General features: G+C 47.1%; 1 protein-coding gene across 2 annotated transcripts in view; it reads left to right on the forward strand.

Moving 5' to 3' along the window:
* The window catches only part of Tm9sf4 (transmembrane 9 superfamily member 4), a 47,506-nt gene that overhangs the window by 20,207 nt on the left and 12,888 nt on the right, over positions 1 to 14,411 (forward strand). For both annotated transcript variants that reach the window (XM_055618015.1, XM_055618016.1), the window contains exons 3-12: positions 1,325 to 1,424; positions 5,933 to 6,101; positions 6,197 to 6,329; positions 7,608 to 7,731; positions 9,177 to 9,295; positions 9,391 to 9,502; positions 10,302 to 10,372; positions 13,141 to 13,273; positions 14,036 to 14,117; positions 14,215 to 14,290. In XM_055618015.1, coding sequence (XP_055473990.1) covers positions 1,325 to 1,424; positions 5,933 to 6,101; positions 6,197 to 6,329; positions 7,608 to 7,731; positions 9,177 to 9,295; positions 9,391 to 9,502; positions 10,302 to 10,372; positions 13,141 to 13,273; positions 14,036 to 14,117; positions 14,215 to 14,290 — 1,119 coding nt within the window. The remainder of the gene's footprint in view (positions 1 to 1,324; positions 1,425 to 5,932; positions 6,102 to 6,196; positions 6,330 to 7,607; positions 7,732 to 9,176; positions 9,296 to 9,390; positions 9,503 to 10,301; positions 10,373 to 13,140; positions 13,274 to 14,035; positions 14,118 to 14,214; positions 14,291 to 14,411) is intronic.

Consider the following 14,411-nt stretch of genomic DNA (forward strand, 5'->3'; position numbering starts at 1 on the left):
ACTATGTCTGGCTTGTAGCTAATAATAACCTTGAACTTCTGGTTTTCCTGCATTTGCCTCCTGAGTCCCAGCACTAGAGGCACGTCCACTTCGCCCGTTTTATATGGTGTTAGGGATTGATCCTGTGGCTTTGCAGATGCTAGTCAGGCACCCGCCAGCTCAGCCACATCCCTAGGCTGTCTCTGCCTCTGTTCCTATCTTTTCCTCCCTTCTCTTTCCTTCCTTCTTCCCTCTCTCCTTTTTTCTTTTTTTTCTTGTCCTCTTCTTTTCTTTTCTTTTTTCCTTCTTGGTCTTGCTCTAACTTGAGTTGACTATCATCCTGTCTCAGTCTTGAGTATATCGTGGTTGCTCAGTTTCCCCATTGTAGAGGGTTTAATTTTTTTCATGTTTTTCCTCTATGCTCATTTAGCAGACATTAAATGAACATCTACTGTGCTATGCTCTAAGTGGGAAAAACTGATAAGAACTAGGAAATACCATGGGTGGTGGCTTACACTGAGAAGCTAAGGATTGTGAAATCAAGGGCAGCCTGAGCTTCGAAATATGACACTGTTTCAAAGAAGAAGGAAAATAAAGAAATTGAAACTTGGTATACAATAACCATACTTACTTATTACTTATTTTCAAGACAAGTTTCCCTGTGTAACCCTTGCTGTTCTGGAACTTGCTCTATAGACCAGGCTGCCTCAAACTCACAGAGATACACCTGCCTCTGCCTCCTGACTGTTGGGACTAAAGGAGTATGTCACTACCGCCTGGCCAATAATTATATTTTTGTGTGACATGCTCTGAAGGAAGCTGAGGGAGTTGAAATGGAATGGTGGGAAGTTTATTTACATACAGTGGTTAGGAAAGGGCTCATGGGCAAGGAGGATTTTAGCCAAGGCCTATAAAGGAGGATCCTTCAGATGAGCGCAGAGGAGAGAAATGGCAAGGTGAAAGCCTGTGGCAGAAGAGCTATAGGCTCAGAGAACTGAAGTGAAAGTGCTACCATGGTGGCAAGTGAAGCACAGACCTCTTTGTCCCTAAAGCTTCCTTTGGAAGACCACTCACATGTCATTATCTTGACGGGTAGCCGCATGTTGAAGACTCAGTGAATTTTGGGTGTCACTGTGGGTTTAAACCACTTCTACGGTGCTGTCTACAGCAGAATCCTAAGTTGTGAGCAGTATAGGATTTCTGTGCTGTAGTCCTGGCGCCTGCAGTGGAATTGCCTGTTGGGTGATAGTGCTGCGTGTGCGGAAGATGTGAGTGCCGAGGGGAACTCTTGGAACAGCCTTGTTCCTGGTGGGTTGAGGAATAACAGCTTCTCTCCTTCCTGCAGGCTGTGAAGCTTACCAGCTCTAGAACCCAGCTTCCTTACGAGTACTACTCATTGCCCTTCTGCCAGCCCAGAAAGATAACCTACAAGGCAGAGAATCTGGGTAAGCTCTTGTGCTGCGTCAGCCTCTTTCACAAGGGAACCTGGCATGGTTTTCAGAGTAGTGGTGGCCGTGGTCCTTACCTAACGCTTGCTGCGTGCTAGACACTTTTGTACAGAGTTTATGTGCATGTTAGCTCATTGACTCATTATGGCCCTGCGGGTAGTGATTTTGTGTGGATGTGTGTGTATTTTGTAGATTGACTTGCCTTTGGTTATATTGATAGGTAGTAGCTAACCTGGGCTTAAGTTTTCAGAGCTAGAGCAGTCAGCTTCTGACCACAGCAGCTCTACGTTGCTTTCTAGGTATCCCTTTCTTTTCTGCTGGCTTCTGTTGCTTGCTCTGATCCTGCCTGCTTTTGGTGTAGGCCAGAGGATGACATCAGGTTGTCTTATGGGTTGCTCTCCATAATATTTATTGATACATGGTCTCTTGCTTGAACCTAAAGTTCACAGATTTGACTAGTCTAGCTATCCAGGTTGCTCTGGGGATGCCCTATCTCTGTGTCCCAGTGCTGGGATCACAAACAGGCCACCACGTCCACCCAGTATTTACATGGATGCTGAGACACTAAATTCAAGATTACTTGCGTGGCAAGCACTTTACCCATTGTGCCATCTTCCCAGATCATTGCTCTGCCTTTAATACAGGGTTGATGTAAATATAGTATTTGTATATGAAATTCCCCCCAAATAAAAGAAATGTAAAAAAGGAAAGAAAAGGCCAGGCATGGTGGCACACACCTTTAATCCTAGCATGAGTTTGAGGCCAGCCTGGTCTACAGAGCAAGTTCCAGGACTTCCAGGGCTACACAGAGAGACCCTGCCTCAAAAAACCAGAAAAGAGTTATTACCTCTGCTTTGACATTTTTGCTAGGCTGAGTAAGACTCACTCAGAAAGTGTGTGAAGCACCCTGCATAATGTCTGGCACAAGCTGTCTATAAATAGTGGCCATGATTCTAGGTTAAATCTCCAGTTGGAGGTACTGCTTCAGGGTAGTTACTCATGCTTCCTCTCTGCCTGTCTCTGTATTACATCTGGAGAAGAAAGCAGACACAATCCTGGGACCTCAGGGGCCTCAGCAGATTTTTTTTCTTATGTCTCAGGAAGGGTTTGGGTTGTTGTTGTTGTTGCCATTGTTTAAAGGTCTGGGGGGGGGGGGGGGTGCATGCTTGTGTATGCTCGTGTGCGTGTGCAAGAAAGAGTGCATATGCAAGTGAATACGCTTGGAGGCCAGAAGAGATACTGGCGTTATAGGCATTTTGTGTCATAGCTGGCTTGTTACAAGGGTGCTGAGATGTGAAGTCTAAGTCTCATGATTGGGTAGTAAGTGCTGTTTTCTACAGAGCCATCTCTTCAGCCCCTCTGTGTGGTGTTTTGAGCCACGATCTCTTCCTTGCAACCTGGCCTGGAATCTGCCATGTTATTCATTGCCCAGACTGTCCTGATCCTCTTGCTTCAGCTTCCTGAATGCTGGGATCTGAATTCCAACCGTCATGATTGTGCAACAGTTGTTAACCTCTGAGACATACCAGGAAGATGCTGGGGATCAAACCGAGGGCCTTGGGTTTGCTGGGCAAGTGCTCTACACTGAACTCCACCCTAGCCTTTGAGAATAGGTTCTCTTTTAAAAAATGGCGTGTATTAGTCACATCATTGCTTCTGGCTCATTTTTAAAAGGAGGTGACACAGGCTTGTCCTGATTACTTAGGCTTAGCAGGAGGACAGCTTGAGCTTAGGTGTTTAAAGCCAACCTGGGTGCATAGTGAGACCCTGTTTCAAAAAAAGGGATTAGTGACAGCACTCTGGAGGCAGAAACAGGTGGATCTCTAGGAGTCAGCCAAGGAGACATAATGAAACTCTGTCTCAAAATCTCAGAAGAGACAGAGAGATATTCAGAAATGAGCCATGCTAGACCAAGATATCTTTTTTGTTTTGTTTTGTTTTGTTTTGTTTTGTTCTTCCAAGACAGGGTTTTTCTGTGTATCCCTGCCGTGGAATGCACTCTGTAGACCAGGCTGGCCTCAAACTCACAGAGATCGCCTGCCTCTGCCTCCTGACTGCTGGGATTAAAGCCATGTGCCCCCACCATCCGGCTGGTATCTTCTTTCTTAATTCAGTTTAATTTCTAGATTTCAGAAGAGTTGCAGCCTTACTTGGTTTATGACCTCCTGTCTTTGAGTCAGCTCCTTATTGACTGCAAAGAAATGAACAATAAGACATGGTGCAAGGAAAGAGCTTACCCCAGAGATCATAGCAAGCTACCCTCGCTCTAGTTCTAGTTGTCTATAAAATGCTACTTCAGCCATGGACTGTGCGGATGTCCTGTTGATGCCCTCACTCTCCATTCACCGTGGATCCCAGACTTGCAGGCTCATGTACACTGTAGGCATCTGATATCAGCTGAGCAATAGAGGCCTTTACCTTCTTCACTCTCTTCCTTTTCCTCTCCTGGATAGCCTCTCCCATGCTCACCTACCAGGGTTGCTACCTTGCATGGCTACATGCTGTCTCTAATTGGTAGAGTTTGTGGCTCTGCCACTTTGCACTTACCTCTGTAAGTAAGTAATGCAACAAGTCATAGCATCCAACTACCTGACCTTTCCTATTGACCACTCACGGAACTTGGTCATGGAAACCTGAGCATCTTTTCAGCAACCACCACTCTTTCCTCATCCCTAGTATCCGGTGAGCAGCTGATTCACACAGTTTTACCACCTTCACTGGTCTTGAGTCTGTGTGCTGTGATGATGGCGTCCTCATAGATTCTCTTCCTGTGTTTGTCCTCACTTCATGACTGGTGCCATCACTGCAGCCAGCTTCCTACATCCTTCGCAGAACAGCCAGAGTGATCGTTCCATAGCTGCAGGAGGTAATATCTTCCCCATCCCTGCTGGAACCCCTCAAGAACTTCTTTGCTTTCTGGACAAAGATCAGAAACGTGTGTTGGTCCACCCTAAGGCCAGCCCCAACCCATCTCTTAGCCATCTCCCCAACTCACCCAAGCACTCTGCTTTGCCAGCACACGGGTAATCTCAAAGTTGCCACCCCCAAGCAGCCTTTGCTGACCCTGTCATCCTGGAGCTTGTCACGGCCCTGTTTCCCCTGTGTACAGAAACAGCTCTGTATAGTGAACAGAATATTCTGACTCCTGGGTGCTTGCTATTGCACCCTGCCTGACATTTATGAGCTTAGTCCTGGGACATCACTTTACTGAGCTTTAATATCCTTCTCCAGAAAATGAGATAGCAGTTGTATTCTCCCTACAGATACACTGAGAACTGAGGGGTTAATCCACTCCCAGGCACAGAGTAGGCAGGCAACAAAGAACACCATTTGCATCATTGGCATCACCTCTGTAGCCAGGCTAGCCTCCTACCAAACCTTTCCTATCTCTGTGCAGCTCTTCTGTGTCAGTGACATTACTTTGCAGTATGTATGTGTAGGTCTGACTCCCCTACTATCAGGGAGCTCTCTAAGCCAAAACTTAATGTACTGGCATCCTGTGCCTGTTTCCCCCGAGTAACCTGATGCCAAATGTTACACTCACAGGCACTGAGCAGCTGGGAAGCGTCAACTAAGCCCAACTGTGTTTTCACTCTGAGCTGCTCATTAGTTCGACAGTAATGATATGAAACTGGGACAGGCTGAAGGAGACACACCATGACAACAGGCGGGACTACCACCTCCACATGTATTTGGCCTAACATATGCCAGTGGATCTACTTGATACACTCAAAACGCCTTATCTACTCACTTACTCATTCATTCACCAATATGTACTGGGAACTGGCTATGTGCCAGGCCTGCAGATACAGCGTTGAATAGGCATATTTGTGGAACTTACGACCCTAAGTTCTAGTGTGAAAATAGACTGATTAAGTAATCAGCAAAGTGAAAAATGTCCTGTGCAACTGCTCTTGTGGGGATAGCTCTAGGGAAGTCTCAGTGAACTAGTAGTGCTTGACACAGCACTAAATGAGGGGTGGTATTAACCAGGCGAAGAGATGGAGATTAGTTTAGACAGGCAGAGGCTGCTTGGGGGTGGCGACTTTGAGATTACCTGTATGGTGGCATAGCCCAGTGCTTGGGAGTGACCTGCGTGAGTTGGGGAGATGGGTAAGAGATGGGTTAGGGCTGGCCTTAGGGTGGACCACACACCACATGATCTTTGTTCAGAAAACAAAGACGCTCATGAGGAGTTCCAACAGAGACGGGAAGACATTACCTGCAGTTCCAGGCCAGGAAGGTAGCCAGGCTTGAAGCCAAGAGCATGGGATTGGGATGACATGCAAGGTATGGGAAGCCACCCAGGCTCTAGAGGCATGGGAGGATGTAGGGCATCTACCAGCAATAGAACACAAAGTAGGAAGGGTAGTGAGGTGGAGCCTGACTGCTAGTGGCACTGTTGACATCCTTGGAGCTCCATTTTGTACACCCGTCTGCAGCCCCATGACTGCTGACCATCACAGGGCTGAAGCTCTGAGCTCCATCTGTCTCTCTTACGGCAGGAGAGGTGCTGAGAGGGGACCGGATTGTCAACACCCCTTTCCAGGTTCTCATGAACAGTGAGAAGAAGTGTGAAGTTCTATGCAGCCAGTCCAACAAGCCAGTGACGCTGTCAGTGGAGCAGAGCCGGCTGGTGGCCGAGCGCATCACAGAAGAGTACTACGTCCACCTGTAAGTTTCTGCTGCTCCCAGCTTGCCAGCTTAGCTCAGGGAGGGCCTGGTGGGAGTGTGGTTCCGAGAGACTGAGTGAGGCCTTGGGTTTCTAGCATTGCTGACAACCTGCCTGTGGCCACCCGGCTAGAGCTGTACTCCAGCAACCGTGACAGTGATGACAAGAAGAAAGAAAAAGATGTGCAGTTTGAACATGGCTACCGACTTGGCTTCACAGATGTCAATAAGGTAGAGTATCTGGTATGGCTGGAGGGCTGGGTAGGCACACCTCACAAGTTACAAATACTTGGGGTCACAAGGAATGGGAATATACTCAGCTCTTGGCTAGCAGCACAGGAAACAATGGGGTTAGCAGGCTGGTGAGATAGCACAGCAAATAAAGGGGCTCGTTCCCAAGCCTGTTGAGTTCAATTCCCAGTACCCAGGAGGTGGAAGGAGAGAGCTGACTCCCACAAGCTTGTCCTCTGACCACTACATGTGCTGTGACATGTACCCACACACATAAATAAAATACTTAAAAAAAAAAAAAATGGAGGTCAGGGCACATTTCTGCCAAAGCCATTATGGTAGATAGCCTGTGAAAATCCTGTGACTTTTGGCTGGCTCCAGCACACGCTACAAGGAGATCAAGGTATAGTCACTACAATGTTAGATTCTATTTCTATAAGATTAAAAGGAACCTGGAACTTCTAAAGTGTGTAGGAGAGAAAAACCATATGATGATCAAGAACATGCCCTAGGCTTCCTGGCTGGATCCTGCCTCTACCATTTGCAGTGATCTGAGTGTCCTTGGTCCAGTGTTTGAGTATCTGTAAACACAGTAATGATACTCACCTGTGTGGTTTGGAAAATCACTCTGTGTGGACACTTCACAACACAGCTCGTAGGAGTAAGCTAGTAATGACATAGGCTATAACTGTGTTCTCTTCATCTGCTTTTCTCAGGGAAAAGGCTGACATCCTTTGTGGCATAGTCCCTGTCCTCAGTGGCCTTTGGAGAGAATTGGTTGTGTAAGGCCCTGCGTCTTGACTCCCAGTTGCCTTCCGCTAGCCAGGGAGCTGTTGTGCATTTGGGTTGTCATGGAGGGAAGAGACTTAGAAAAGAGCTAAGCTGAAAGGAGTAGAGGAAGGAAAGCATCCCAGTTGTCATGATGCTATGACAGAGATGCAAGGTAAAGACTTCTTGTGGAGAGCCCAGGTGAACAAGGCAACAACAGAATATGTTTGAAAATGCCATAATGAAACCATTATTTTGTATGCTGTCTTAATAAAAAAATAAAGACAGTGACAGCCAGGCCAAGGAAACGTGGGTTTTATCTGATAAGCCTCAGGAAGCCATAGTGGGAATCTGAGCAAGGGCGCAATATGAACAGAGCGCTGTGTTCAGAAGGCTGATACAGGCGGGGACCCTGGACAGAAGAAGGATCCAGTGCTTGCGGTGGGCTCCCTGAGCAACTTTGTGGCTGGGGCTGCTGTCTGTTTCAGATTCTCTGTTGCTCTGTTTTAGGTCTACCTGCACAATCACCTCTCCTTCATCCTTTATTACCACCGGGAAGACATGGAAGAGGATCAGGAGCACACATACCGTGTCGTGCGCTTCGAGGTGATTCCCCAGAGCATCAGGCTGGAGGGTGAGTGGGGAGGTATCACCAGAGGGCAGGGCTGGATGGGCCTGGGCTTCCACACATAGCTTCCTCTCATGTTCTCACCTCTTTACTAGCTGGCAGGCCAGATATGGCACATGGGTTCATCCCAAGAAGGCCACTGTACCCAGCAGAGCAGGTTGGGAATGAGGGAGACTTGTACCAGTTGTCTGGTGGGCTGGGTTTCTCCCAACATCTCTGAGAGATTAGAGGTAGTTAGAGATGAGGCTCAAGAGGGTGGCGACTTGACCAAGACCAAGAAGCAGAGTGACGTTTTGTTGAGCCTCTTTCCAAGAACCAGCCAGCCTGGAGAAGAACGCGGGATCAAAGTGTAGGCGAAGCCATTGGGAAGCGGTTTCAGGTTACTTTTGTCTCCATCTGTGTCAGTGATGGGCCAGGCTAAAATTGCCCAGAGTCAACAGTAGGCCAGGAATTTAAGACCCAGTCCAGTCTTGATGGGCCACAATAGGATTTCTTAGACTCAAAAAAGTCTGCTGCCTTCTACCTCTGGAGTGCTGGATTACACCCTGTCTTTTTGTTTTCCTTTTAAAACAGGGTCTCACCTTGTAGCCCAAACTGGCCTTGAACACATAGACCCTCTTGCCTCTGTGTTTCTTTTCATACGCTAGGTATCAAAACTAGGGCCTCACATATTCTAGGCAAGTGCTCTACACCCAGCTCTGTCTCCAGCCTTCCTTTGGGATCACAGGCATGGATCACTACTCTAAGCCTTTTGTCCACAGTGGAGGTTTTCTGGCTTTTTGAAAAAATTATGGAACATGAATTTCCACATGCAGAACTCATAAAGCATGAAACCTGGACTGTAGGCACCATCCTGCCTCTCCTGTGAATGTCACAAGCATAGCTCAGCATTTGCAGATGATTTTTAGCCACTCTCAGTGGCTCTTCAAGATTGCGCTCTGTTCTTTTCTTGCCAGCATGGTGTCTGGCCCATGGTTGGTGTTTATTGTATGTTAGTTGGCTAGATGAAGTGATTAATGTCAGTGAACAAATGAGTGAATGAAAGGGGAAGGCATAGGAATGGTTGGATTAATAAAGTAGTAAAGATGACTGAGTGAATGAACAAGCGGAAAGAGCCACTTCTGTGCATGTTGAGTGGTCCTGATTGAACGATAAAAGAGTCAATGGACATTTGGATTGAATATAGAAAGCCAACTGCTTTTTGGATGGATGGAGTTAGAGTAATATCCTTCTCTCTCTCCCTCCCCATGTACATAGCTTTTTATTCCTGAAGGCTCTTGGGAAAGGTACACTCTCCAGGGAGTGTACCTTTAAAAGCCACAGTTACTTATTGTGTTCCCAACTCCCACTCAACCCTGAAGGTGGGGTGACCTTGACCCTTGCAGAGCAGCCCTGCCTGGGGAAGTAGCACCAGTCACTGTGGGAGCAGACTGGGTCTCTGTCTCTCACAGACCTCAAAACAGATGGGAAGAGTTCATGTACCCTACCCGAGAGTGCCAGCTCCTCACCCCAAGAAATTGACCCCACTAAGGAGAATCAGCTGTACTTCACCTACTCTGTGCACTGGGAGGTGAGACAAATGCCTGCTCTGGCCAGGGGAAGAAGGTTGCTCTGGGCTGGGATTCTCCGTCCAGCAGGAGGCCTGACTCTGCTTCCTCCTGACAGGAAAGTGACATCAAATGGGCCTCTCGATGGGACACTTACCTGACCATGAGTGATGTGCAGATCCACTGGTTCTCTATCATCAACTCTGTCGTGGTGGTCTTCTTCCTGTCAGGTGAGAGCTCTGAGAACTGAAGGCAGAGGCAAGGGTCTGAGGCATCATGTTACTTAAGGGGAGTTTCTGTGGTGTTGTTAGGGCCAAGTGTGCTCAGAAGCAGTTCCCGTGGCCCTGTGCTAGGCCTCATGTATACTAAAATGAACAAGAACTGGTCTCTGCTCTGGTGAGCTTGCTAGAGAAGAACAGATGTGTAGCATGCATAGTCACTGATTCATTCAACCTTCAGAAGCACAGTTCTGCCATGGAAACTGTGGAAAGCTTGGCAGGACGCTAGGTGGAGAGACTGTTTGACAGAGGTAGAATGAGGCAAAGGTAGCAGCAACTCCTGCTTTTTCGCTGCCTCCCCAAACACCAGTCCACAGAAAGGAACTAAACCTACAAACATAAAGTGAGCTCAGGGTCATGAACCACCACTCTGCTCCCTAGAGCAGAGGGGGGGGGAATAGGACAAGTCAGGCAGAGTGATGGGGGTGTTTCCTGAAGTGTTGAGGGACACTAAGAGATAAGGGTACCCCAGGTGACACTTGATGCATGGGTGGAAGTCAGTCAGTGAGGGCGTTTCCAGTAATTGGAATGGCATGGGACTCTCCTCCCTGCCACAGAAAGCAGCATCCCAAGGCAATCTCTCCCATCCCAGCAGCTCCCTTCTCTTCTCTGCAAACCCCTCCTCAGCTAGAGTAGAGCTCTGCTTGTGTAGGAAGGGTTTGGGCGGCCTCATGACTAGCCCCGTTGAAAAGGGCACAAGGCTAGACCGCTCTGTTAGCAGTACTCACCCCTCCGACTCTGTCCTTGGCAGGCATCCTCAGCATGATCATTATCCGGACCCTGCGGAAGGACATCGCCAACTACAACAAGGAGGATGACATTGTACGAGGTCTTGGCTGGGGCGGGGTGGACTGGAGGGAGGACAAGCTAACAGTAGGGCTCCCCAACTGCCAGGCCTGTGTGCATGTGCATGCACACAAGTGTGAGAGCTCACAGAGTAAATGTCAAAGGCATGGAAAAGGAAACATAGTCACAGAAAGAAAACTTGGTTAATTTGTCATTTAAAAAATGTTAAATAGAGCTTTTGAGCTATTGTATCAGGGAAAGGGTGCTTGCCACCCAGCCTTACAGCATGATCCCTGGGACCCATATGGTGGAAGTAGAGAACTGACTCACATACACTATTCTCTGACATCCACTGTAACTGCGAGTTTTCCTTCTGTGCCCCAGATTCCAAAATAACAACTCTCAGACTCTATTATTTATGAATAAATGCCTAGGCCATAAGCCTTGACTCATTCCCCAACTAGATCATAACTTATATTTCCCATTTATTCTATTCTGTGCCATATGGCTAGCTACGTCTCCTCATTTTCATGCATCCATCTTCCTCAGAGTCCAGGGTGAATCTCCTGCCTCTGACTTTATCCCAGAGTTCGTCTGTCTCTGCTGGGATTCCCACCTTCTATTTCCTGCCTCAGCTAATGGGCCATCAGCTTTTCATTGACAGCTGATGCTCCCATACAGCACAGGAGATCCTCTCTACACTCCACTTACACGTTACACGTTGCGCACACACCCACACATGCACATGATTAAGTAAACATGTGTAATCTTAAAAAAATAATCTAAAACTAGAGCTAGGCATAATATTATACCCCTGTGATCCTAGCACTCTGGGCTGAGGCAGGAGAATCTCTAATTTGAGATGACTTGGCTCCATAGCAAGACCCTGTATCAGAGACGGCAAGGCCCAGCATGGTCATTCATATTCCTGGAAGGTGGAGGCAGGTGGAGCTGTATGAGTTCAAAGTCAGCCTGATACACATAGTGAATTCTAGGTCAACCAGGATCCAAAACAAAGAAAAAAAAAATCACCATCACCAACAACCAAAACCACAAAGAACTTAAAAATCCTAAATTTCTCACATAACAAACATTTCTTGCATATTTACAGACAAGAAACTACACATAGCCAATAATTACATGCTGTTTTGATATTTGTTTGGATGTTATCATCATCATCATTATGGTGTGTGCGAACATGCCTGGGGTGAATTTATATACATATATATTTCAGGAATAGGCCCCCCAAAATTCAGATTCAAACTCACAAGAAAGTGGTCTTGGAGCAGGGTGGTGGTGGCACCTTTAATCCCAGCACCTGGGAGGTAGAGGCAGTTGGATCTCAGAGGCCATGCTGGTCTATCTACAGAGTAAGTTCCAGAACAGCCAAGGCTACACAAAGAAACCCTGTCTCTTAAAAAACAAAACAAAAAAAAACAAGGAGTGGGGGTGGAGGAGAAGAAGAAAAAGAATTGAAAAAAAAAAAAAACAAAAAAACGTGATCTTGGAACAGATAAATAGCACAGATTTTTTTTTTTTTTTTCTTTTCTTTTTGAGGCAGGGTCTCACTATGTTACCTGGGCTCTTTCAAACTGGAGATCCTTCTGCCTCAGCCTCCGAATACTGGACAACAGGTATACATACCACATGAGACATCTTTCTTACCTTTTTATTTCAATAATACTAATTGTGGGCTTAGGAGATGGCTTAGTGGGTCAAGTGCTTGATTTGCCTCACAGACATGAGGACCTGAGTTTGGATCCCCAGTTCTCATGTAAAGCTAGGAGTGGCATTAGAACCCCAGTGCTGAAGGGGCAGTTATGGATGGGTCCCTGGGCTTCAGAGAGAGACCTTGTTTCAAAAAAATAAGGTGGAAAGCAGTCAAGGAAGACACTCAGTGTTGATCTCTGGCCTCCACATGTAGATACAAGAACATACATACCCGAACAAAATAGTGCTGTTAGAAGGGTCAGCATGAAAGCCATCATGGTGAGCTTTAACCCCAGCACGCAGGAGGCAGGCAGACCTCTGCGTGCTCCAGGCCAGCCTGATATACTGGTTCCATACAAAGTGAGACCCTGTCTCAAAAAACCAAAAGAAAAAAATATTAACATGGGGAAATGTTCAAAAATCATACATCACTTTAAAATACCAAGGTACACAGTGTGACCCTCTATTTTTTAAACCATCATTCATATAAATGGATAAATGTATAAATGAATAAGCATAGAGACAAGACTAAAGAAAACAACTGTATCTTTTTCTGTTAGCGTATAAGCATTTCTTAAGTATATAGGTCGTTTTACTTTTTAGATCTTTATACCATATAGAAAAGTATGTGTCTGGGTGAACATGTGTTCGGAAGCAGTCTCTTGTGTTGCTCAGGCTAACCTTGAACTCTTGAGTGCTTAAGTCTACAGGCATATACTACCACACTTGGCCTTTTCTGTGTCTTGAAATTTTTTTATATACTAAATATTTTTTAAAATTCATTTGAATTTCATGACATATGACCAGGAAAAAATAGTTCACTTCAAAATCTCACCACCCAAGGACTATTCAGTTAACATTTAGTGTGCTAATGTTTCCATTATTTCCCATTCTCTACTTTTGTGGCATTAGGGAGGTTGTTTTTTTTTTCCTGCAGCTCCAGGCACCCTGTTCTCAGCCTTCGTTCCCCATAGAGCGTTGCTCTGAGAAGCTTGTGGCAGAATGGTGCTGGCTTGATGGGGTCTGCAGGGGTGTTTCCTGCAGGAACCTCCCTGTCCTCACAAGCCTGCCTTGGTCTCTGCCCTTTGCTGCAGGAAGACACCATGGAGGAGTCCGGGTGGAAGCTTGTGCACGGGGATGTCTTCAGGCCTCCTCAGTACCCCATGATCCTCAGCTCTCTGCTGGGCTCAGGCATCCAGCTCTTCTGCATGATCCTCATCGTCATCTGTGAGTGGGCCACGTGGCCTGGGGTGGGGCTCAGAGGAACATGGCCTGAGCCGAGGCACAGCCACCTCTCTGCCTGATCTCCCACAAGCAGGCCAAGCAACACCCAGCCCTGGCAGTAGTAATTGTCTTAGCTGTTTTCAGCTCTGTTCACATAGGAGCCATCATGAGTACTTGGCCAGGGAAGCACACATCACTACCCTGAGCCTAACTTCTTTCTGAGATAAGAGTAAGCACCTGGTCCAGACTTACTACTAGGGCCAGGGCTGACTCAGGTCTCTTCCTTTCTCCCCTCTTTTTCCTTCAAGGCTAGATCTTATATATAGCCCAAGCTAAGATGAACTCTCATGTTTTTTACCTGTCCGACCACATAGAGCGGGACTTTTTTCATTAATATAGGAAAAAAAACTCACTCAGATATAGTAATTACAGACAGGTCTGGAGATAGTCTGCCTAAATTTATTGCTCATGCTCAGCCTCTCAGCTTTATGACTGGGTAACCACCTAGCCTTGTTGGGCTTCAGTTTCCTTGTCTAAGAAATGGAGAGGCTAACTTCCGTCTTCAGAGTCAGGTTACATTCCAAGGCCCAGCAGCTGTTCCTCTCCCAAGCCCCAGCTACATCCAGGCTTCTGTAGAGAACTGTGCTATTACAAAGGCCAAGAAAGAAGGGGAGGTCTTATAGCTCCATTTGTCCAGCAGCCTGTGAGGAGCTTCAGGCCCCACAGACACTCTGATCCTGCCCTGCCCTCTACTTCTCTCTGTAGTTGTGGCCATGCTTGGGATGTTGTCGCCCTCCAGCCGGGGAGCCCTCATGACCACTGCCTGCTTCCTCTTCATGTTCATGGGGTAGGTGTCTGTGAGAGTGTTCCCAGGGGCTGCCACAAGCCTGCTTCACACCACTTATAGGACTCCTTGTTGTGGATTCTGCCTTTTCCTACAACAGGGTATTCGGTGGATTTTCTGCTGGCCGTCTCTACCGAACTCTAAAAGGTCATCGGTGGAAGAAAGGAGCCTTTTGTGTAAGTTGCCGCCGCCGCCGCCTCCTCCTCCTCCTCCTCCTCCTCCTCCTCCTCCCTCCTCCTCCTCCTCCTCCTCCTCCTCCTTTTCCTCCTCCTTTTCCTCCTCCTTTTCCTCCTCCTT

The sequence above is a fragment of the Psammomys obesus genome, unplaced genomic scaffold (genome assembly GCF_907164565.1).
Source record: "Psammomys obesus unplaced genomic scaffold, mPsaObe1.curated_primary_1811, whole genome shotgun sequence".
Lineage (NCBI taxonomy): Eukaryota > Metazoa > Chordata > Mammalia > Rodentia > Muridae > Psammomys > Psammomys obesus.